At 44.8% G+C, this 22,200-nt stretch overlaps 3 protein-coding genes across 3 annotated transcripts; all 3 read right to left on the bottom strand.

Annotated features, from left to right (window-relative positions):
- Positions 1-607: 607 nt before the first annotated feature.
- On the bottom strand, positions 608-10,300 carry tlk2 (tousled-like kinase 2). Its single transcript, XM_067232246.1, has 21 exons — positions 9,547-10,300; positions 8,401-8,483; positions 6,692-6,763; positions 6,521-6,590; positions 6,375-6,418; positions 6,115-6,213; positions 5,666-5,767; positions 5,452-5,544; positions 5,160-5,270; positions 4,909-5,045; positions 4,582-4,734; positions 4,422-4,488; positions 4,244-4,341; positions 4,066-4,147; positions 3,819-3,910; positions 3,356-3,445; positions 2,850-3,019; positions 2,446-2,584; positions 2,174-2,285; positions 1,903-2,010; positions 608-1,799 (listed from the first exon to the last, which is right to left on the bottom strand). The coding sequence occupies exons 2-21, from the start codon at positions 8,479-8,481 to the stop codon at positions 1,626-1,628; spliced, it is 2,094 nt and encodes a 697-aa protein (XP_067088347.1). The 5' UTR covers positions 8,482-8,483; positions 9,547-10,300; the 3' UTR covers positions 608-1,625.
- A 138-nt stretch (positions 10,301-10,438) lies between these two features.
- mettl2a (methyltransferase 2A, methylcytidine) lies at positions 10,439-12,990 on the bottom strand. Its single transcript, XM_067232247.1, has 9 exons — positions 12,833-12,990; positions 12,538-12,626; positions 12,141-12,409; positions 12,009-12,058; positions 11,774-11,834; positions 11,546-11,685; positions 11,331-11,437; positions 11,097-11,162; positions 10,439-11,010 (listed from the first exon to the last, which is right to left on the bottom strand). Exons 1-9 carry the CDS (start codon positions 12,976-12,978, stop codon positions 10,823-10,825), a joined length of 1,116 nt encoding a protein of 371 aa, XP_067088348.1. The 5' UTR covers positions 12,979-12,990; the 3' UTR covers positions 10,439-10,822.
- Positions 12,991-13,572: 582 nt separating this feature from the next.
- Positions 13,573-21,959, bottom strand: LOC136940768 (integrin beta-3-like). Its single transcript, XM_067233058.1, has 15 exons — positions 21,806-21,959; positions 20,868-20,953; positions 20,178-20,370; positions 19,761-20,013; positions 19,454-19,616; positions 19,194-19,355; positions 18,965-19,060; positions 18,750-18,839; positions 18,448-18,582; positions 17,906-18,335; positions 15,468-15,690; positions 15,161-15,261; positions 14,927-15,046; positions 14,250-14,416; positions 13,573-14,104 (listed from the first exon to the last, which is right to left on the bottom strand). The coding sequence occupies exons 1-15, from the start codon at positions 21,957-21,959 to the stop codon at positions 14,039-14,041; spliced, it is 2,439 nt and encodes an 812-aa protein (XP_067089159.1). The 3' UTR covers positions 13,573-14,038.
- Between the last annotated feature and the right edge of the window lie 241 nt (positions 21,960-22,200).

The raw sequence follows: 22,200 nt of genomic DNA, 5'->3' as shown, positions 1-22,200 counted from the left end.
TACTCCAAAAATGAATGGAGTGAAGCGTAGACCTAGACACTGCGTCATCACGAGCACCTCACATACAGTTGTGGAGACCCATTGCAGTACTTGGAATGGCTATGCACCAACTTCTGAAGTACAACAAAAATATGAGAGTAAAAAATAGTGATCCGAATAACCCTCTATAGATAACATAATGGTGTACCACTATTAAGAGTGAACAGATGTGATGCCAGCAGAAGCCACATTTTCTGGCTTATACAAAAACAAATCTGGATGCCAAAACCATATATCTTAATCTAAAACCATAAACATGTACATTAAGGTTTGGCTAGAATAATTTTTAGATGTTTGAGGCCCATTTTGTCCCCTTATATTGTCCCTTCTATATGAATCAATTCATGGACTCTGTTATGCACAGTTTCACATTGTTCTGCACTGCAGGCTCTGTGCGTGAATGGAATTTGAGGTTAAAAAGTAAACGCCTTTTGGGAGAGTTCAGCTTTAGAACATTATCAGACATCAGTGATATGTGATGCATGTTTGTGGCTACTAAAGATGTTCCACTACCCCCACTCTAACCACACCTTCCTAAAAAAACAACACAGTTTAATCAATAGTAGCGTGTGGTTTATTTAAGCAATTCTCTGCTAAGGCCCAATCTCTCACCAACAGTTCACATGGGTAAACCAGTTATTTGCATTTCATTGGCTACCTAAATAAATATGAGTGTTTAATACAGGGACAATCAGTTAACATGGCAAGGTTTAAAAAGGCAATATCAAAATATCACTAAAACATAATTATTTTCAAACTTGGGTCAATTTAAAATCTGTAAGAAATGCAAAACGAACCGTACACAAATTCCCCAATTCATATCAAGTTACACACTAAAGCCATTACAAAAAATAACCTTAGTGTAACAGTGCCACCAACTGGAGGTTTTGGTCACATGAGCAGACTAGAGTACATGAGAGAAGCTCTAGCTCCACACATATTAGCCAATAGCTCACGGTCAGTGTGTTTGGGAGAGCCAAAAATAAAGGGCTTATACCCCGAGCCTTCGGGTCTGGTCCAAAAGGAAGAACGGACTGTCTTAGTCACAGACAAAACGAAGCTACCTGCAAACCCAAAGCATTGACTTGGAGTAACAGAGTACCTTAGGTACTAGAACAGTGAATGGATGTGCATGTGTGAGTACAGGGCCTTTGACAGTTTCATTCCATCTGTCCAAGCTGGAGCAGTATTTGACTCTCTCTCCTTCCTCCGAGTTAAGCAGGAGAAACACTGATTCCTCAGCACAGTGCCATGCAAGTGCCAGGTCCCCCCCTCAGCACAGCGCCATGTCCCGGTCCTCACAGTGAGGGCAGCCCAGGGCTTTGACCCCCAGGACAGTGCCATCCCTCAGGGGAGAGAAGGACATGGAGTTGGGGCTGGTGGACACGAGAGATGGAGGGTTTACACCTCCAACCCCCCCATCTATGACTCCTCATCTACCCCCTTGCCAGCGTCCCAGTACAAGCTCTAGGCCGTTGCATGGCGCCGTGTGATGGGGGGTGGGGGGGGGGGGGTGGGGGGGCAGAAGCAGGCATCGCACCCTCACATCCACACTTCAGGTCAGTACGTCGATAACTGCAGTGGTCTCAGTTTGAGGCGCTGCTATTGGAGGAGCTGGATGTTGAGGGCGTGGCCATGGCAGAGGCTCCAGAAGTGGCCACAGACTTGCGGATGTGGGGCATGAGGAAAGGGTCGCTGGCCAGCTGGTGGACACCGATTCGGTCATCCTTACGGTAAACTAGACAGCGCCTTATAAAGGCCTGCAGACAGAGACAAGAGGCCATTACAACACAAATGATACCACTTGTACAATGTTATTAAATGAATGGCAAGGTTAATGACACCAAGGACAGAATCGACTACCTTGGCCTCAGGTGTGACTACTGGTTTGGCAGGAAACTGCACCTCGGTGGCCTTCAGAATTGTGTTCTCTTGGAGGATGTCCTGTTGCGACTGGTTATGGCCAAAAGGCTGGAAGAAAAACGACAACAATGTTGTGCTTTCCTTTGTGATGTCACAGGTAGAGGGTGAATAAAAGCAGGTAAACCATTAACAACAGGATGCACTGCTCTGAGCTGAAGGAGAACACTTCAAATCTACCGGAGGGTAAACTGGCCGTGGGTGCGTCTCTTACCTTGCGGCCGTACAAACACTGGTAGAAGATGACTCCCACCGACCATACATCTACCTTGTTGGAGATTTTAGGTGGCTCCTTCCCCACCACAAAGCATTCTGGGGGCAGGTACCTGAAACGCACGAGAACAACCGCCATTTTAGAGCTGGAAACTCTCCAGCCCAGTCAGACGGGTGCTTCCTTGGACCATAGGTGTGTCTGCACATGCGTCATGGGTCAGATGGGTGTTTCCTTGGACCATAGGTGTGTCTGCACACGCGTTATGGCCTCACCAGTAGGTCCCTGCTCCCTGCGACGTCAGCTCCATTCCGTCCACAGAGTTGTAGCTGTCGTCGTCCATGATCTTGGACAGGCCGAAGTCAGTGATCTTGATCTCCCCACAGGCGGTACCGTTCACCAACAGTATGTTACCTGAGGAGGGACAGGCAACATACTGATACAAGACTGATACCTCAGTCTTCACGACTGAGGTATCTTGTATGATCAGACAATAATTATAAATCAGTCTAACACTTAACATGAAAACATGAACATGTTTTCATGTGTTATCCCCTTGTCACAATTCCGCTATTCAACTTGGATATTATATTATTTAGTATATAGTACAGTTCAGAGATAAGGTAATATTGGTGTCATAGAGGTCTGTGTGGTCTGTGTGGCTCCTAAGGACAGCTACCAGGCTTCAGGTCGTAGTGGATGATGGGCGGGCGGATCTCGTTGAGGTACTTGAGGGCGTTGACGATCTGCATGATGATGGAGCGCCCTTCCTTCTCGCACATCAGCTTGTGCTGCTTCAGGTAGAAGTCCAGGTCGTTCCCCTCGCAGTACTCTAGAACCGTGCAGAACCTGTTCCAAAACCACCAAGGGAAGACGAGCATGAGGTTCTGTTTGGAACTGAGCCAACTTACAACAACGGAAAACCAATCCAACTCTTCCTGACCTAGATTTAAAACCTCCAATAGCTTTTTTTGTTGTTGTCAAGAACAATGTATTTTTGGGATGCTTTGTGCAAAGCACTCCAAGGATCACAAGTTGAAAGAACTTTTACCCTTGCACTTAGACAGAAAGGGCTGCTATGGTAACAAAGTTGTTCCTCCTATACCTTCATTACACTAAAAGCCCTTCGGCATGCTCACAGCCTATCGGCAGCCATCTTCCAGCAGAAGGGAAAAGGATACTTACGAGTCAGTATCGAGTGAGAAGTAGTCGTACAGTTTGACTATCCGTGGGTGGTCGAGTTCTTTGTGGATTCTATATTCCCTACACGCATGTCTGAAAGCGGGAAGGAAAATCTTTATTGTTTTAGAGTTTATCATACAAGTAGTTGTATCTCTGCAACAGGTAGTTCAGTGCCATTCATAAGGAAATATTTGGAAAGAAAGACATCACATGGCATGTAGGGGGGGGGTCAGATGGCTGAGCGGTTAGGGAATCGGGCTATTAATCAGACGGTTGTTGGTTCGATTCCCGGCCGCGTAAAATGATGTTGTGTCCTTGGGCAAGGCACTTCACCCTACTTGCCTCGGGGGAATGTCCCTGTACTTACTGTAAGTCGCTCTGGATAAGAGTGTCTGCTAAATGACTAAATGTAAGATGACATCACATGGCATGTATGACGACATCATATGGCATGTATGACCCTCACTTGTGATAGTTCTCCTTCTTTTCATCCCTCCAGTTCTTGTTCAACTGGTGAATTTTGACGGCCACGTATCTCTGCTCCGTTATGTCAAAGGCCTGTTAAGAAGAAACTTGTCTCATGAGAAAGAAACTCGTTTGGGACCAATCCGATCACTTTACGGTGTCCAAACACTCTACACGCGTCTTGTTTACACGGTGAAAGTGCTTGGTAAGATGAGAAGATCCCTGAAGCGCTGTTGGTGAGCTCTCACCTTGTAAACTTCACTGAAGCCCCCGCGGCCAAGTAGATGAAGCAGGAGGTACCGGTCATTAAGAGTAGGATGGTCTTTAAACCTTCAAAGTGAAAAAAACACATTGCCTGTTTAGACGACGAGCCAGCATTTCTGTCACCGGTGGAGGTGTGGAGGTGGAGGTGTGGAGGTTACACACTGGGAGTTGTCCTCGTTGTGGATTCTCTTGAGCTCGCGGATGTGCAGGTTCCGCACGCGCTCCAGCCTTTCCAACTCCGCCTGGATCTCTGCCTCCTCCTGCGAAACATAAAGACGATGACTACTTTGACGAGTAAAAGCACACAAAAAATATATATACACACACACACACACCGAACCTTTTTCAGGTGGCCCAGTCTCAGCTTAAAGATCTCCTCTTGCTCGTGATATTCTGCCTGTGATAACCTGGAATGACAACCACGCAATTACAAGCTGTGGCACAACACAGGACATGTAGGCAGACATGACAACAGAGGGGGGTATAAAAACAGGACTGACGTTTCGTTCTCCACGCCGTTGGTCTTGCTCTTGCGTTTGTTCTGTTCAAAGCTAGGGGGCGGAGTCTGGGCCATGGAGGGCGGCTTCCGCTTGGCCAACAGCTTCCTTTGCCTCTCAATGTCCTCTCGTTGGGAATTGATCCTCTCCTGTTGCCTAGAAACCAAGGCACAGGCGAGACAGACAGAAGGTGAAGGGGAGGTTATAAGCTGGTCATGCCCAGTTCATCTGATATTTCACTTCAGTTTTTATTTTTTTGATAAGACAGGACAAAGAAGGCGAGTGAGTTGGAGTCAGTGGGCCAGGAGGGGTCGTGGATGAGAGTCTCACTTGATGAGGTTCTGGAAGGCGTAGCCGTCGGTCCACTGCTCCGTGAAGGAGGCTCCGTGTCGCACGGTGGTGAAGTGACCCAGACGCAGCCTGTCCTGCATGCTCTTGTCCCTGCACGCCATCTTCTCCTGCTTGGACTGGAGGGACCACAACACATGACCATCAAGCCCATCTGGCCGAGGCAAGAACGTCCTCCTTTCAACCGGGGGGGGGTAAACTAGAGCTAGGGTGAAAAACCGCGAGGCACTCACCTTCTCAATCAGCAGCTTCTTGCTCATGGTGACACACTTGTTGAGCCTCTCCTTGTACCGTTCCAGCATCCTCTGCTGTTCGTCTATCTGTCTGCGCAGGTCGCAGTTGGCCTAGAGAGCAGCACATGCAAAAGGAGGCAGCTCGGCGTGTCAGGTGAATGCAGCCGTCGAGACGATGGAACAGCTTGATAACGAACACAGTGTTGAGGTGCTGGTGGCACAAACCCACTGTCTGTCAGTGAGGTCAAGGAGCATGCTACGGAAAACAGATGTTTCCTAGTTGAAGTCATACCCGCAGTAAATCATCTATTCGTCCCTCCTTCTTCTCCAAGTCAGAGTTCTTGTTGTTCTCCATAGCTATTAGCTTTTCTATAGTCAGGTCGGACTGAGGGAGAGATGAGAGGAAATGGCTGATTAGAGTCTGAAGACGAGGAGGGTTCCATAGTTAAAACAGTAATGATCAAGAGCAGAATCAGTCCGCCGGAGAACAGTTTGTGCTAGCTTACCTGCGTAGCTTTATGGAGCATGTGAAGAGAGCCAGGCTTTGAGGAACACGACGAATGCTCTGTGTTTGCCGAACTGATGGATGAGGGGCTTCCCTGCTGCACCTACAGAAACAAACCCATTCGTTGGACCACTTGAAACTCACACGTAGCAGATCTAAGCTGAAACCCAACAGAAAGCCCAAGAGGAGAGTGTGGAGTGGAGAGGGGTGACAGTGAAGGAAGAGAGTGTGGAGTGGAGAGGGGTGAGAGTGAGGGAGGAGAGTGTGGAGTGGAGAGGGATGAGAGTGAAGGAGGAGAGTGTGGAGTGGAGAGGGGTGAGAGTGAGGGAGGAGAGTGTGGAGTGGAGAGGGGTGAGAGTGAGGGTCGAGAGTCTGGAGTGGAGAGGGGTGAGAGTGAAGGAGGAGAGTGTGGAGTGGAGAGGGGTGAGAGTGAGGGAGGAGTGTTCTCACCATGACTGGGGGGTTCGAAAGGGAGTGCTGGGGGGAGGAGCGGACCACTGGAAGGACGCCCCTGGCAGGACTAGTGCCAGGACCGCTACCACCCGCAAACTGATACATAGAGAAAGAGTGATGGAGAGACTTAGATTAGAAAAGATAACGAATGCTACATCCTGAAATTGTGATTCCTGGCAATAAATTGCTTTTGTAAAAGGAGTTAATGGTGGGTAATAGTCAGTATATAGCATGTCAAAGATGTTGTAATAACTTACCTCAAAATAATCACTAATTTTATGTCCCCTTGCTCCTCCTTTTCCTGAAGGGAAAGTGAAGTGAAATCAAATTAAAGGCACATTCATGGCTGTATTAGTGGCTTGGTGGATGACAGATCATAGAGGTAAACAAACAGATGGCCAACCTTGGTTGCTGTCATAAGAATCTCCTTTCCTTTTTCTTGTTCTCTGGTCATTAGACTTCTTTTCAGGGGTCTGAGAAAATATAATTCTATTTTCAGATGTTTTAAAATGACCAAGTGATGTTGACCAAGGTCTCTCACATTAAGCATATTAGAAAAGTACTGGATACAGACCTCCTGTTCTCTGTCACTGAGGGAGCCCACACTGCACAGACTCTGATTGGATGACTCATTTTGACCTGAGCCCTGTTCAAAGCAAGCAAACAAACAAACAAACAAACAAACAAACAGTTGAGAGACAGAAAACCTCAATAAATACCTGTGACATTATCGGCCTGTATGTATTGTGTGTGTGTGTGTGTGAGAGAGGGAGGGAGGAAGACCAGACAAGTGATGGAAGAGTGAGCATCAAGCGTTAAAGTTCATATCAATACTGGGCACCTGCACAATCACCAAATGTCAAATCCCAGGGTGTGGCTGTCACTCACAATTCACTTCTGAATTCTGAAGACACCATAGAATCAGTCTAGTCTGTCATTCTAAGCACATCCTGCAGCTCTCTCATAAAAAAGAGACATGCTCACCTCCTTGTCAGGTTTTTGTCTGTCTTGAACTCTGCCTTTATATCATATATCACCCTAATCAAATCCATACAATTCTGCTTTCTTTCTCCGTAATCCAGTGTATGGCTGTTCTGGAGACGGACGCATCTATAAGTGGACAGACATGGGGCTACAGGCTAAGGGGACGGAGGGGAAGGAGGGGACGGAGGGGACAGTCGCGGCCATAAGTTTTGGCAATGACAAATGTTGTGTTTTGCAAAGTTTGCTGGTTCAGTATTTGAGGTAAATGTTTTCACATGTTTCTATAGAATACTGGAATACAATAAGGCGCATATAATATTTAAAGCTTTTTTGGGGCGAAAATGTTCAATATATGCAAATAGTCCCCTCTTTTACAGCAGTCAATCTGCTCTTAAAATCCAATCAGAATGATAAGAGTGATTCACCTGGCTAGAACTAGTTCACACTTTCCCCTGTGCTGATGATATGACTTACGGTACTGAAATTATGTTAGCAGTCATTTTATGCCAAGGCCCAGAAAGCTTTGCAAACACAAAATGTATGTCGCTCCCAATACTTTTGGCCACGGCTATACAGCTTTGGATCTGCATCTGCTAAATGAAAACAAACACATCGTCATTCCTTTCCTCCACTCCCCTCAGAGCCACGGGGCTCTCCAAGGTCGAGCTTCTCCATGACAGCGCGTGGCTTCTACACCCTCCACAAACCCCAGCGCCGTTTCTCTCTCGCACCCCTGCTTCCTTCATACTGCCTCTCTCTCGTCAAACCCTGGTCGCACACACGGCAGCAGCGTGACGTCTTAGTGGGAGCCGTCCGCCATTTTCTCTGCGGCAGCGGCCATGCCATGCTCTCGGCTAGGCTCTCGGCTTTGGCACGAAGCCCACTCCTGGCTCTGACTCTTGTCCTCTGCTCCGTGGGTTCACCTTCCACAAAAGCCCCATGGGCTGCGAATGGAGTTGACCTCTGCATTGAACTAGATCCCGTACACCGAAACACTACCTTTAAACATCATCTGGTTAGGGGTTCCATCCCTTTGGTGACCATCATTCCTGCCCCCCATCCCCTTCCATCTGTGGCCTTTTGGAAGGCACACACCACCCGCATATGCAGACCGAGCGTTATGAGCCAGGCAGTGGGAATGCCACATCCCACTAGCCAACAAACCCAATTCAGACACAAGGGTGGGTGGAGGTGTGAGGGGAGGGAGGTGGGGGCAGGCAGACAGACAGTACCAAACAAAGGAGAATTGAGAGACACAAAGAGAAAGGTTGAAGTAAGAAAGAGGCAGTTAGGACAGACCTTGGCTACTCCAACCCCAGTGAAGCGAGCCTCCAGCAGCTCCTGTCGCCGTGGGTCTAAGCTATGCAGTTCTTCCATCATGGCTACAGAGACAAACACAGGGCAGAAGTTATGAAGGGTTAAAAAAAATGTCATAACTGTCACTATCACGTAATTACATTTTTGTGGTTCATGATCATGGGCGTGGCGAATCATAGCTATGATATTATACATATACCAGACACACCTGACATATAAAATGTCTACATTTTATGTCAGGACAGTAAGTAAGCCTTACTTTGTTCTCACATACAAACACATTCATGTCAACAATTGGTCAATTGTTATCATTTTGTCAGGTAGTCAGTACTGGTAAGCTATTAAGCTTGACAAAGCACTAGCTCCTAAAACGGTCAACATTTGCAAGTTTGGGAGCTGACAAAGAATATCTCGTCTTGGCTTTCTACAACGATAAACTTAAATAGCTACCAGCTCCGCTAATATGGCTAGCTGACTAAAGTTTCGTTTTTAAAGTGCTGCTTAAATTGCACAACACATTATAACTTAATTCCGATGTTTGTAGACTAGCTAGCAGTTGGTCACCAGATCAGAAGCAACAGTGCATCATCAAACATAATCCTGACATACTGTACTGTAGCTTGCTAACATTAGCAACTAGCACTGTTACCTGAACAGAAACTGGGTAGCAACCGAACCAGCTCCATCTCACTTTCTAAGCAGCAGCACGACAGCTAACCTGCTAATTTTTTGTTTGCTAGCTGTGTAGCTAGTATTAATCTGGTTATCATGTGCTATGTTCGCCGTTGACAAATGACTAGTTGACAGCTTGGTTAGTAAACAATATATTGGCTAGCTAACACAGTCTATCTAGTTTACTGGCCTCTACGTGTTCAATAGCTACGACAGTGACAGTCAGTAGCCTACCAACTGAGTGAGTTCCAACCTTGCCGTAGCATCAATCCTGCAGTTGTTAATACATTTTAACCCTGCTTGCTTCGCTTGCGGTTGGAGCAATGTTATGTCAGGTGCTTGCACAATTACTAGACTCTGCATTTGTTGAAGTTATTGACCAACTAGCCCTGGTAAACATAAACCACTAGTAATAGTAGTAGCTAGCTAGCTAGCTTGCTGTTGCGTTGACGTTACCTATTGTGGTATTTCCCAGTTGCAGGTAGGATGATGGTGAGCGAAAGTCTTATCTCGTAGTGTCACCCCTTCAACTACCCAGACACTCCCAAACGTGGCCTCATCCAAATTCACGATCTTTGCTGTTTGATAGTTGCCTTGTCTTGTGTTAAAGTAAAAAGACGGCGTTCGCTTTGGCTTCTTATAGACGGATGATTCCCTCCAAGGCCTCCAACCTGGGCTGGGGGTAGCCCAAACCCGTCTTTCAGTACTCCCTGGTTAGTACTCGGGTATCCCCAGGCCCAGGATCACATTCCATTCGACATAGACCCCAACGATGTTGCCACGCTTCCTTTGGGATATTTCATCTCTAACAATGGTCATGGTTTGCTGATCACGTTAAGAACAGCCAAACGATAATGTTATATTCCAACGGGGGCAATCCGTCCAATTTAAAACTCGATCATTCGCAATAAAGTTCCTATTCTCCTTTAGCTATCTTCCTCGACACACAAAACAATATGATGCGGAAGTTGAATTGTTCCGATCATTTCAGCCTAATCCGGATCGATTCGGTTCGGTTCGCATTTTTTTTGCAATGTAAACAATAATGGTAAATCTCATGTCTTCTCGTGAGATTGCACAAGTATTTCGTCTCCCACCTTCACCCCGAACAGAGCATGACTTGTCAATCCTTTGTAGACCAGTCTTTTGAAATTTGAGTTTGTGACCCTCAGAGTTTGATTATACATCTGATCTAGATTTATTTAATTAAATACATTTAAAACCAGGTGTTAAAAACTAATTCCTTCATCATTTGTAAATTTGAATGGCCTTTGCTCGTGTCATGTGAAATTGTACTCACCAACAGACAGTTCAAGAAGTCAAGCAGATCAAAGAAAACGGTCATACGTTAAAGTTGCTACTTGTTTTAATAATTTTGAAGGTATGAAGGTGAAAGAGGTCTTATGAAAACCATACAGAACAATTCATTCAAAACAATGGATTTCGACAAACAACTGTCCGTCCATTGTAAACGTGTATTTCTTCATTCAGACTCAAGTAGTTCATCAGCTTTCGTTGTGCTGTGTCTGCTCTGGGTATAATTTTAAGGGACCCCAGAGGAAGCCCAAAACCCATTAGTGAAGCATATTCTCACTACCAACACATCAGTCCTATGCCCATTACCACCGATAAATGTCTCCCATGGTGTCGCACTGCAGGTATTCCACAACCATGCGTTCCTTCTTGGGAAACACCATGTTCTTATTAGGTATCAGAGATAACCTTCTGCCGCTTAAGTCTTCTTTGCCCCGCTGGCTTCATCCTCAGTCTCAGGTGGCTCGGTGGGAGCCTTGCGGTACTTGCACTGGATCCAGACACGATACATCGTCAGCTGTTTGCCTCTGTTGACCTGCAGTCGCCGATCTACCAGGTTCTGAACTTTCTCCAGCCCTGCCAGATTGAAGATTTCATGGAGTTCATCTGGAAAAACACAGGTCATGTTATTTCAAAGTATCCTTAATACCACAAGAAGTATCAAAATATTTTTGGACAAAAATGTATTGTACCTTGAGTGAAGAAATAGACTCTTGTTCCATCTCCTCGAACATAGAAATTATCTGACAAACATCTTCCTGAAAACGAAAGGGACACATTTGCAGTAATAAACAAGATAAGTAATTAAAACAATTTCACTGTCTGTTTGACTGGTATCATATCAGATGTCAATCATGTATACAAATTCCCCATGTTATAGCTTGCAATCAAACAGCAATGTGTACAAAACCTACAGTCATGCTGACCTTTCTTAAAGCGTAGCTGAGCCATGTCATAACGCCCATAGTCCCTCAGTAACAGCACTCCCCCAGGCTTCAACAACCTAGCCAGCCTGCTGATGGACGCCTGCATCCTGGGAGGAGAAAGGGGGCAAGGATGGGGAGAAAAAGAACAAGAGAGAATTAAGCTCCACTAAGTCTGTTTCCTCACAGCAGACAAACCGAAAGCACCTAGGCCTTACCTGTCAGGATGTAAGGCAGAGAGCACAAAGATGAGTACTATTACATCAAGGCTTTCATCGGGAACGGGGTTGACAGCTGCATCGTCACTCAGGTCGTGTACAAAGGCAAAGCAACGTCCAGGGTCATACTCTGAATTTGTCTGGTGGTGAAAAGTCAAATCATCAGTCGATCAAGCAAACATGCATAGTATATTTACATTCAAATGTATCCTTCACCTTCTTTCTTACCTTGACCAGATCCACAGCGGTGCTGGAGAAATCACAACAGTAGACAAATAGCCCTGGGTCACTGCCACACAAAGTAGATATGGTAAGGCAACTTCCAGTACCGATATATCCATTTAGACAAAATGCGGTATATGAATACTGTATGTGGCATAATTTGCTTAACATGGGTTTGCGAAACTGAAATGCTAGATGTATAGATGTCTTGTACATAACGTGACAATCGATCACCACTCACTTGTTTGTCTTCAGTATAGGAAAGACTGTGTTGCCCACACCACAGCCAACCTGTTGGGAGATTGAATAAGTGACTCTGTTGAGGATCCACTCCTTAAGGTAGTTCTGACCTTTAAATATTTCCATCTCTCACCTCCAGGATGCGATATGTGGCAGTGCAGCCAGGAAAGTCAACATCTGTGGGGAGCTGAGGTGTGCCTTCCCTGGATTGTCCTTGGTCCAGATCACCTTGGCAACCATCTCCAATCCCAGAGTCCTCTGGGCTAGTGTCATGGTTCAGCTGACATTGCGGTGCCAACTCAGGAAACTCAGTGAACAGCCAGTGGCGGTCCTTGAAGAAACGATTCTCGTGGATGGTGTAGAAGTCATTCCAATACTCATTTGCTCGGCAGTCATATTCCTCTATGGAAAGGGATGACGTTAAGAGACATGCCACTCTTGAATGCAAAGTCACTCAAGTTATTAAAAAATATACCGAGGTGCATGGCAATTATTAACAGACTTTCTTTTCACAGCTTGGATTAACAAACCTTGTTTTTCAGTAGGAAGTGGTTGACTGTGCTCCTGGACCTTTTTCTTAGCAGCTGCCTCTTGTTCTTCAGTCCACTCTACATTGTCCCTGAAAAAGAACGACACACACCATATAATCAACCGTCACATCAAAGATGAGGTTAACTAGCTAGCTAGGAAACGACCATGGTCATTCGGGTCTGGCCATGATGTGATGTGTGCATGTGTAAATGATCCTGTGTGCTATAGCTAACTAGATTAGCTGGCTAGCTAGCTAGCAACAATTACAATCAACGTTATTAGCTAGCGACAGACCATGCGTTATGTTGAAAGACCTGACGTGGGTCTGTCAAGAAACGGGTTCCAAACTGGGGCCTTTTAAAATCTTCAGAAATCGATTTGGACAGGGCTTGTCCTGATTCAATGCTGGCTTCATCTAGTACCCCGCCGGGTGCTGCCATGTTTAAATGACGCTACCCTGCTTCTATGTTTGCGTTTCCAGCAGGCTCTTAGCCGAAAGTCATGTTGCTGCCCTCTACAGGTGGGACAGACTAATAGCATGTCAGGCACTACGACATACGTGAAAGTAGAGAAATCCAATGCAGCCAAACACAAATTCTCACAAACGCAAACTGGTGTTACTGGTGAGTCTTTTATTAATTTTTGACCAGCTATTCCTCTAATAAGTACGGTGGCCGTAAATAAGGGAACAGGTGACAACCACATTTGCAGCGGTTGGGCTAGACATAATACATCGCCTAATATCGATGATTTACTAAATGCATTATATTTATTAGCTAAACTGTTATATGTAGGCCTACATACTTTGATCAAGGGTCACGATTACAACTGCCTTTCTGGAAATTTGCTTTAGTTTGTTTTCCCTCACCACTATCAATACTTCTTCACACCTGATGATGGAGCCATTACAATTCATTTAATTCTTCAGTGCGAAACGGTTTTCATTCATCATTGATGGCATGCACACTAACGTTAGTGCTTTTAATATAAAAATCACGTTGATTATCGACATAATCAGATCATTAAAAACACTGACACAATGACACTATTGTTTTATTCTAATGTTTTATTCTAACTAATGTAAAGAAAAGCCACATTTCAAGCAATGATAATTATTTAAAAACAGTCTTTGATTTTATTGGGTATATAAAAGCACAGTGCCAGGAACCCTCAATGCCTGAATTACTCCATTTACACAAAGCATTGTTTATGGTAAACTAAAAGTATGAGAAATGGTACTTGCAATTGTACTCTGCTGAATTGACACATTTGTGAATAATTAGAAGTGGAATACAACTTTAAAACCTTTTTCCTGTTTGCTATACACATCAATATCTTTCTGTATATATATATTTTTTTTTACATAGTACGTGCATTTCTTTTGAAATCAGCATGAGAATCTTTACAGTAGAGTGTGCAGATAACACATTGACTGAATTGCAGTTCTCTTTCAAACCCCTGAGTTTTGACACATTGTGATATTTGGCAGTACAGGGGTCCTTAGTTCCCACGATATGTAACGTTGGAAAAGGTGGACGTGGCTCCTTTGTACAATGGATTGTTGCCCTGAAAAACACAATTGGATTTCACATGAAATAGTTTCTTCTAAATCAGGTATGTTACTCTGAAACAGAATGGAATTGTTCATGCAATAATAGATGAAAATACCCTTTTGAAATACAGTTTTTACTTTGCAAAGAGAAAATCTTACCGTATCCCATTTGGCCTTGGCTCTCTCCTCCTCAAACTTGGCAAACTCTTTGCGGTCATGCATGGTAACAAGCAGCTTCCAGATAAGCAGACCAGCCAGGCCGAGGAACAGAATAGCTCCCATCACCGACATAAGAACCACCAGGACGTCAGCCCCTTGAGGACACTCTGGAAGACAGGAAAGAGGAGACAGGAGATGTACAGAGCTGTCAACTATAGTGTCATTTGGCCCAATTATTCACACGTGAAAAATAAATTGAAAGGCTGCATTCATGTACATCAAGTAGAAAGAATTAAGCATGGAGCTTGATAACATACAATAGCCGGAAAGACAGGGCAGTCTTATCAACGTCTATGTGACACAAACTGTCACTAGCACCATAGTGCCTTCACTAGTTTGTAAAGCATCCCCATCGGATGATGACTGAAGGTGACGCAAGAATACCTGCTCTGTACCTGCACAGCTGGAGCCCCACTGACACTAATATAAAGGCTCCCCTGACATGCAGGAACACACTATTCTTAGCCAGAAACAAGACCTCCTGCTGCATCTCCTGAAGTACCTCTCGGAATCTTCAGTTATATGCACACACACAGATAGGGAATATAATTCAAACATGCAGTGTACTTTATACACACACACATGTTCACAAAATACATGCATAGATGCTCACTCACCTGGATCCTTGATTACAAACAGGATGGACTTTCCGCTGACATCCTCATAGTATTGAAATCGCTCAATGCAGTCATCTTCATCCTTATACGTACAGTTCACAGCGTTATTATCGTGGAACACTGCGATGGCCGAAATGGGGGGAAATAAATCATTTTTATTCAGGTGGACAGGAGGATGTGGAGAGGGGTGGAGAGGTAAAAGCATGTTCAGGCTCGTCTCAAATAAGTTCTTACCCAGCTCGTCCACCAACTGAATCTCATCTCTGCAGATTCTGGGGCAACTCTTGTCCTCAAATAGACTTCCCCTCTTGAAGTGTCTACACTCGACACACTCCCTGCACACACAATCATCATCATCATCATCATCACCACATTTAGGAACTGAAGTGTTGATGTTCATCATTGTAGTATCGTTTTGTAATATGGGTCTCATCTGAGAAAAAAATTGACATTACACTGAAAACGAATGAGAGAATCCCTATCATATTGAATCGAATCTCTTCAAACTTCCTAGTCATTATGAGAACATAAATGGCCTTACTTCTTGATGGTACAGGCATCAGGGCAGGTAGGACACCTCTCACAGGTGGAACCATAGGCCCCAGGCTGGGTGCACTCACAGGCCCCACACACACACTGACCCCTGCCGCTACACAGCAGACCGATGCCGGACATGCAGGTGTCGGTGCGCGTGGAGCAGTTACAGTTCTCTCCTTTCCAGTCCGAGTTACACTTGCAGAAGCCACAGTCACACGTGCCGTGGTCTGACAAGGAGGGAAATGGAGAAAGTAGACAGACATTACCATCAGATCTTCAACACTGTGGACTAATTCATTCAAAACAAACAATACAGCTGTGCAAGTTTGTTATTAATTGCCCATACTATACAGTGTAAAGCTTTGAGCCTGTGTTCACTTGTATGTTAGGGTTACTGACTCGTGTGTGCGTCAGCAAGTGTGTGGCAGCATGTATGTACATGTACAGTAAGTATTGATGATTAGTCATTTAGAGAGAGAGAGAGAGAGAGAGAGAGAGAGAGAGAGAGAGAGAGAGAGAGAGAGAGAGAGAGAGAGAGAGAGAGAGAGAGAACTCTAGTTACAACTGAGCACAAACAATAGCAGGAGGAGAGATGATCCCAGTCTTCTTCCCTCCCAACCTTGTGTTAGTTCCTGTCTGGGACGACCACATCATTGCGCTAGGCCAGTTGAGTAAGAGCAATCACATGAGTACATTACTAATACCAGTTTCCTGGACAGCCTCAGTGGGAGAGAATGGACATGATCTTCTCTCCTTTAAGACTGGCGTCCATTGTTTTGTTACGGCAAATGACAAATAACAAGCTTGCAAACATCCTTAAATCATTCTTACAAACAACTTTACCATCTCCGCTGAAAACAAATGTTTTCCACTGTTGCCTAACTCTCCCACCCAAACAGTTTGTATTTGACAAGACAAAGTGATTCACACTTCTTTTAAAGTTGAGCAAGACATGAGAGGAGCGCCCTATTTTTGTGGGGAAATAATCCTCCCAATTAATAGCAACACACAAGGACCACTGACATGTACAAAGTTTATGCAGTAGTAGGGAATGAGAGAGAGAGACCGAGTGAGACAGAGGGGGAGAGAGCCTGCAGAATGCAAACTTTCCTGTTACATCTTGCCTGTTTATGTGGCCTGGGGACATACTTGCTGACTCCTGCTCTGCCCTATCCATGCACTAGTCTAAGACTTCCAAAAGGGTGAAACACACAGCCCTTGGCAGTCGAGGAAAACAGAGCTTGGGATTAGAGTTAGTGGTACTTTACCAGTTCACACAATGATCGCTACAGCTCCATAATCTGTCTTTTAGACTACCTGTATTGCTACAATATTGACACATAATTGTAAGACATTTCAGTATTTAAATATCACTGCCACTAATGCCCTCACATAACCTGGTACATTGCAGCATAAAATGCTTTATGTAACATACCATCAAAATCATTCTTGGAGACTCAGGCCTTCGTAAAGGGAAAGACTGTTTAGACATACTAGGTCAGGAGCAGCAGTGGGAACGCATGAATGTTAGACTGAAACAATAACAGACGGACCATCTCAGGGGCCGACCATGGGAACATCGTCATCAAATGAATGGAAAGGTTACACTGAGAGGCAGTGAGAACCACTTAACTAAAACAAAGCATGACTTCGAACTGAGAAACAAATCTTGTACTTCTCAATAGCAGCCCCTTCAAGTTACAACCGTGGTGAGTGGAAAGAAAAACAAAGTTGTAAAAGGTTTACACATGCAACTGACCTGTTATCCTAACCCAACAATGTCCATTAGTATTGTATGTTAATATAAATACAGTGTATGATAGATTTCACTTTTTTATATTGTATATTCATTTAGCAGAAGTGTTTATCTAAAGCGATATGCAAATAGAACACAGGAAGTACCGCAAAAGATTAAGAATCAGAAGTGCATAGGCCTAAAGGAATAGTCTGAACCCAATGTATGTGGAAGTTGTCGAGTATACAAAAAGTATGTAGGTGTTACACAAAACACCCACATACATGGCATGAACAAGCCTCAAGAAACACATGCTGATTGCAACTCTGGAACGTAAGGGCATATCATGTTTCTGCCTGAAAAACTGATTATAATAAGTAAGACACATCAGTCTATTTAAAGAATATTTAAAGCAACAGTCAACTCAATGGACTGCATTTGTTCAGTGAGTGACTATTGCAGGGAGCATTATGGGTTTAGTGATCAACTAAGGAACTGTGAATAGTTGACAGACAAATGGAAGTCTGTTCTTTCCTGTTAAACATTGAGACAAGTAATGTTATTGGCAAACTGACAGATTTTAACACTTAAACAACTCACGTCTGAAAACTCCCAATGTTTTGGTCTATATTGAATCTAAAGTGAACAGTGTTAGAGCAAACAGCTTAGAAATGATTACCCACAGACCCAAACATGCATTCACTCACCTGAGCACAGCTTTCCTTTGTATCGCAAGCAGTTGAAGTCATCACACTCGCAGTACTTCCCCCACACTTTCCCAAAGTCAGAACGGTGACAAGAACACTGTCCACAAATACAGTCGCCCCTCCCATTGCAGATGTCATCCTCAGGTTTGGGGCTGCATTTATCGTCGTCCGAGGGGCTGTATTCCTCCTCTGTACACTCACAGCGTGGACCCAGTTGCCCAGGGTTACACTTGCACACTCCACACTCGTAGGTGCCGTTGCCTTGGTTGCAGTAGGGGCTGTCCGCCTGAGCTTGGCTTTCACAGGAGCAGCCACAGGCAAAGTCTACCGTCACCTCCAGAGCATCCTTGAAGCCCCTCGGCTTGATAGTGAAGGTCCGTCTCGTCTCTTTTGGGCAGCCTCTTAACCGAGCCTCGATACTAAATGACACCTGAGGAGAAGGTTAAGTGTTGTTTAGAAATCTATCACTGTTACTATGAGAGACCCTACTTTTTCTGAGGATAGGCCTTTGTGTTAAACATCTTGTAGAAAGCATCACTGACCGTGTCTCCTATCTTGAGATCACTGCAGGACTTGAGGCCAAGGTTGACCTGTCCGTTCAGGCAAGTGGCGTTGAAGGAGAGGGCTAGTTCCTCTGGCACACCCAGCAGCTCCAGTTCCACCTTTGAGCGGATCTTCTGCTCAGCAGGTCAGGACACACAGTTAGGGGGATAAGCGGACCACGATAAAGCAAGTAGTGACAGCATAGCAATTCTTCGGAATATTCAGTGGTGCATGTCATCCGTGAAACCAATTAAGACCATTACTTTTTTACAATATGAACGCAGAGACAATTGTCCCTCACCTCGTAGGCATTCAGAATGAGCTTGATCACATTTCCAGAGTCGCCAGACAATGTTCCGACGGTTGTCCCCGGGATAAGCTCGCTGTAGTTCTGAGGAAAAAGACAAGGGAAAATTCCATATAAACACATCCAGAACATAGAGACTGAGTCAGGGTCTTCTACAGCCCTATTCTTGATAGCATAAATCTTCCTGGGTTTTATTAAAGCAAACCCACCGTGTAGAGAGACAATACATTGTTGGTCACAGCAAAGATCAGGTTGATGTTATTCTGAGACATTTTCTCAGACATGAGAGCCAGAGAAGGGTAGTCCTAGAGGGAAATTAAAGGCTGCCATTATTTCATGTGTAATACAGGCTGTATTATATATAGTCTTCCATTTAAACCCCTACTGGGTTACGAGTATTCTAATTCAACCAACTCAAGTATTCTCGCGCACACTCACCATTACAGTGCTCATGTCATAGTTGTTGTCCTTGTCGAGGTGGCACTTCCCATCGTTGGGCTCGACCAGGCCTGCTAGCCGTCCGTCAAGAGCTATGTGTGTCTCAGCATCCGTGGTAAAAACCAACAGGTGTGAGGAGTCCTCGCGCCAGCCTATCTTTTCCTGAGAGACAAGACAGGCGAGAGCCGTTCATCCACAAGAGTCACATTTGCCGTCTCACGTATTTTGTCCCGTTACTGTGTTGATGTGATCGTCCTCACGTTGCACACGAGAGCCTGGAGGATGCCGTCAAAGCCGCCCTCAGGACCGTCTCTGTTTCGGGAAATGTTCTGCTTGGCCACCTCCTCAGTAAAGCGAGCCACCTGCTCCGTCAGAGACAGCACGTGGCGGTAGCCAAACTGAGGCATGCACACAGTCTTGATTCTGTTACACCAGCCACCAGAGGACACAATTTGCAAGGGATATGTTAGACCCATTCAATTCACACCGGCCAAGTAAACGTGTTCACAATGACCACATCCTAGCAAAGCCCCTCCTCTTCCAGTCCCGTGAGATATCTCCACTCACCCTAAGCAGGGATTTTGGACAGCCTCCTCGGGGTAAATGTACATGTAGGGTGACAGGGGCTTGTCCACAAAGGCTCCAAAGCCCATGCGCAGTTTGCTGGTGGTGCGGCCCATTTCTTCAGCCAGATCATTACTCAGGGTACGAAGACGAGCCAAGTCGTCCTTCATGGAATAAGATAAGTCCATCAGATAGTACAGGTCTACTGGGTAATCTTCCACCTGCTTCACCGAAACAGTGAATCTCCTGGCATCATCTGAGTGGGAGATTGCAAGGGAGGCATGAAGGGAGAGAGGTGAGGAGTAAAAGGGGAGATGCAACACAAGAGGAAGTGAACAAACATGGAAGATACCCCTTAGGTCCTTATCTCTAAAACCCAGGGCGCATTGCAGCTCATAGTGTGGCCCAGGTGTGCAGTACCTGGTCTAAGAGTGAGGTGGATTTTCTGCGGTCTGATCTGAGTGACATCATCAGCGGCCCCTGACGCCTTGTCACTGAGCGGCTTGTCTTCCTGGATAGTGAGGATGCTGGTGGGGAACTCCAGGGCCTCCACTTTACAACCTCCATCCAGCAGATTCTTCTTCAAATCACAGCGAGAAGCACTGGACTCCCTCTACCCAACCCCCCCCCCCCCCCCCCCCCCCCCCCCCGATAAACCACACACACACAAAAGAACAAAAATTTAGCCCACAATCAACACTTTCATCAAATGGTTGAAAATATTTAAAATACAATTTTAATCATGTTGTTTGAGTTTAATAACAAATGTTTTAGTGTACAACTTAATTAAACACATAACTCACACCACAAATCATCATTGCCCAATGATTCCATGTTAGGCATCACACATGCAGTGGCCTAATGCCCACAGCTTAAGCCTATTACTGAGTGTACTCAGTAAGCTGCATGGGTGTGTTCAACAGGTGAATTTGTTTCTCAATAACAGATTGAGAAATGTAGTCTAAGAAACGGAGCCTGGCATGACAGTGTATTTGTGTGTTAGGTCCAATAGGTGGAATGCGGTTGGGGTAATTGCTTCAGGTCCTATCACGCCGTTAGATAAGACACGATTAGACTGAAACTCCGCAACGTGAGGGTGGTAGATCTTACCTCTTGGGAGCACCAACCACAGCTAGGGCTGATATCTAAACATTTCCGGCAGGTGCTCACCCCTCGGGAGGTGCAGATATTGGAACCTGAAATAACCCCATCAACCATTAGAAAGTCAGAGAGGCACTTACGCCTAGATTCTAATATAACCGTTGTTATTAAGTCGCTCAACACGATCTCTACTCCCTTGCTTGCCCACACTGGCCGTTCAAATTTATAGCCGAGTCCAAGCATGCAACTACCTCTCAGTCGTAATCACAGCTTCAGCCTACTAAAAAAGATAGCTTTTCGATGGCCCGGGTGGGCGGCATTATAAACGGAGTCGGGAGTTTTCACGTCTGTTACGGTAAGTTGCAGGATGTTTGGAAAGTCCTAAAACACTGCACGTCAAATGTTCTTAACAATGTCATTGTCATATTTCCCAAGAGTACAGGATACCTGTTAAACCAATTTACAGCAAGGCCACAGGAAGTTGCGGGTCCTAAATCGAGTTAAACAGTGTTTAAAATATTATCTGTCCATAAGTTCCTTATCTGTCCTTTAGGTTCCAGAAAGTGGGCTACTCAATAAAAGCTGAATATGAGGAATACATACATACATACAATAGGCTTCATATTTCATGTAAATATGTCAAAAGTGTGTTGACATACCAAAGGTGTGGTCAATGTTGGCATCACGTCGCATGAATTAGCGTTCCCTTATATGGTATCAGGAAAGCAGTTCAGAGATTTTTGAGTTTTGTAGGCTACTGAGTCGCTCATAAAAAAGTCTACCACGAAAGTTAAGTTACATTTCTATAATCTACAGAGGAAAAGGTATGATCAATTCCTTGATTAGACTTAAATTTAACCGTAGCCTACTGTAAAAAGGTCTCAAGGTTTCTGTCAAATGATAAAACTAATACAGTTTCATACCAAAATTAAGAGAAGTGAACTTACCATAAACTTCTGATGCTGTGAACAATGTGAACAAAATCCACAGACTTTCTAAAAGCGATCCCATAGTGCAATGCCTGTTTGAGACCGAACTGATCAGTTGGACCTGTGCTATTTGAGCGTTTTGTCCACACCCCACTGTAGGTAGGTCTCCCATGCGACTACTGGAATCATCCTAGACAGAGCAAACTAAGACACAACCTTTTCGTCGTCGTTGCAAAACTCACCGCAAACTTATCAGCGAAAAATGAGTGTGATGTATTTGTTAACAAGTATACTTCCCCTCACTGAAAAAAAAATACTATGCAATGTGGTAGGGCCTATTCATTTTTATGCTTATTATTGGGGCATTACAAACAATTTATATGTTGCCAATAGGCATTTATATCATAAATGTA

Source organism: Osmerus mordax, chromosome 3 (genome assembly GCF_038355195.1).
Source record: "Osmerus mordax isolate fOsmMor3 chromosome 3, fOsmMor3.pri, whole genome shotgun sequence".
In the NCBI taxonomy this organism is placed as follows: Eukaryota; Metazoa; Chordata; class Actinopteri; order Osmeriformes; family Osmeridae; genus Osmerus; species Osmerus mordax.
This window is presented reverse-complemented; position numbering and strand designations above follow the sequence as displayed.

Coding starts and splice junctions, on each gene's coding strand:
- tlk2 (XM_067232246.1), bottom strand. CDS start 8,481: ATGATGGAAGAACTGCATAGCTTAGACCCACGGCGACAGGAGCTGCTG. Junction 6,591..6,691: donor TCAGTGACAGAGAACAGGAG/GTCTGTATCCAG, acceptor ATATTTTCTCAG/ACCCCTGAAAAGAAGTCTAA. Junction 2,011..2,173: donor AGTGTTTGTACGGCCGCAAG/GTAAGAGACGCA, acceptor TTTTTCTTCCAG/CCTTTTGGCCATAACCAGTC.
- mettl2a (XM_067232247.1), bottom strand. CDS start 12,978: ATGGCAGCACCCGGCGGGGTACTAGATGAAGCCAGCATTGAATCAGGA. Junction 12,627..12,832: donor GTCTTTCAACATAACGCATG/GTCTGTCGCTAG, acceptor GTTCTTTTTCAG/GGACAATGTAGAGTGGACTG. Junction 11,163..11,330: donor TCAGCTACGCTTTAAGAAAG/GTCAGCATGACT, acceptor TTTCGTTTTCAG/GAAGATGTTTGTCAGATAAT.
- LOC136940768 (XM_067233058.1), bottom strand. CDS start 21,959: ATGGGAGACCTACCTACAGTGGGGTGTGGACAAAACGCTCAAATAGCA. Junction 18,840..18,964: donor ATGTATTGTCTCTCTACACG/GTGGGTTTGCTT, acceptor CTTTTTCCTCAG/AACTACAGCGAGCTTATCCC. Junction 15,262..15,467: donor GATGCCTGTACCATCAAGAA/GTAAGGCCATTT, acceptor TTGTGTGTGCAG/GGAGTGTGTCGAGTGTAGAC.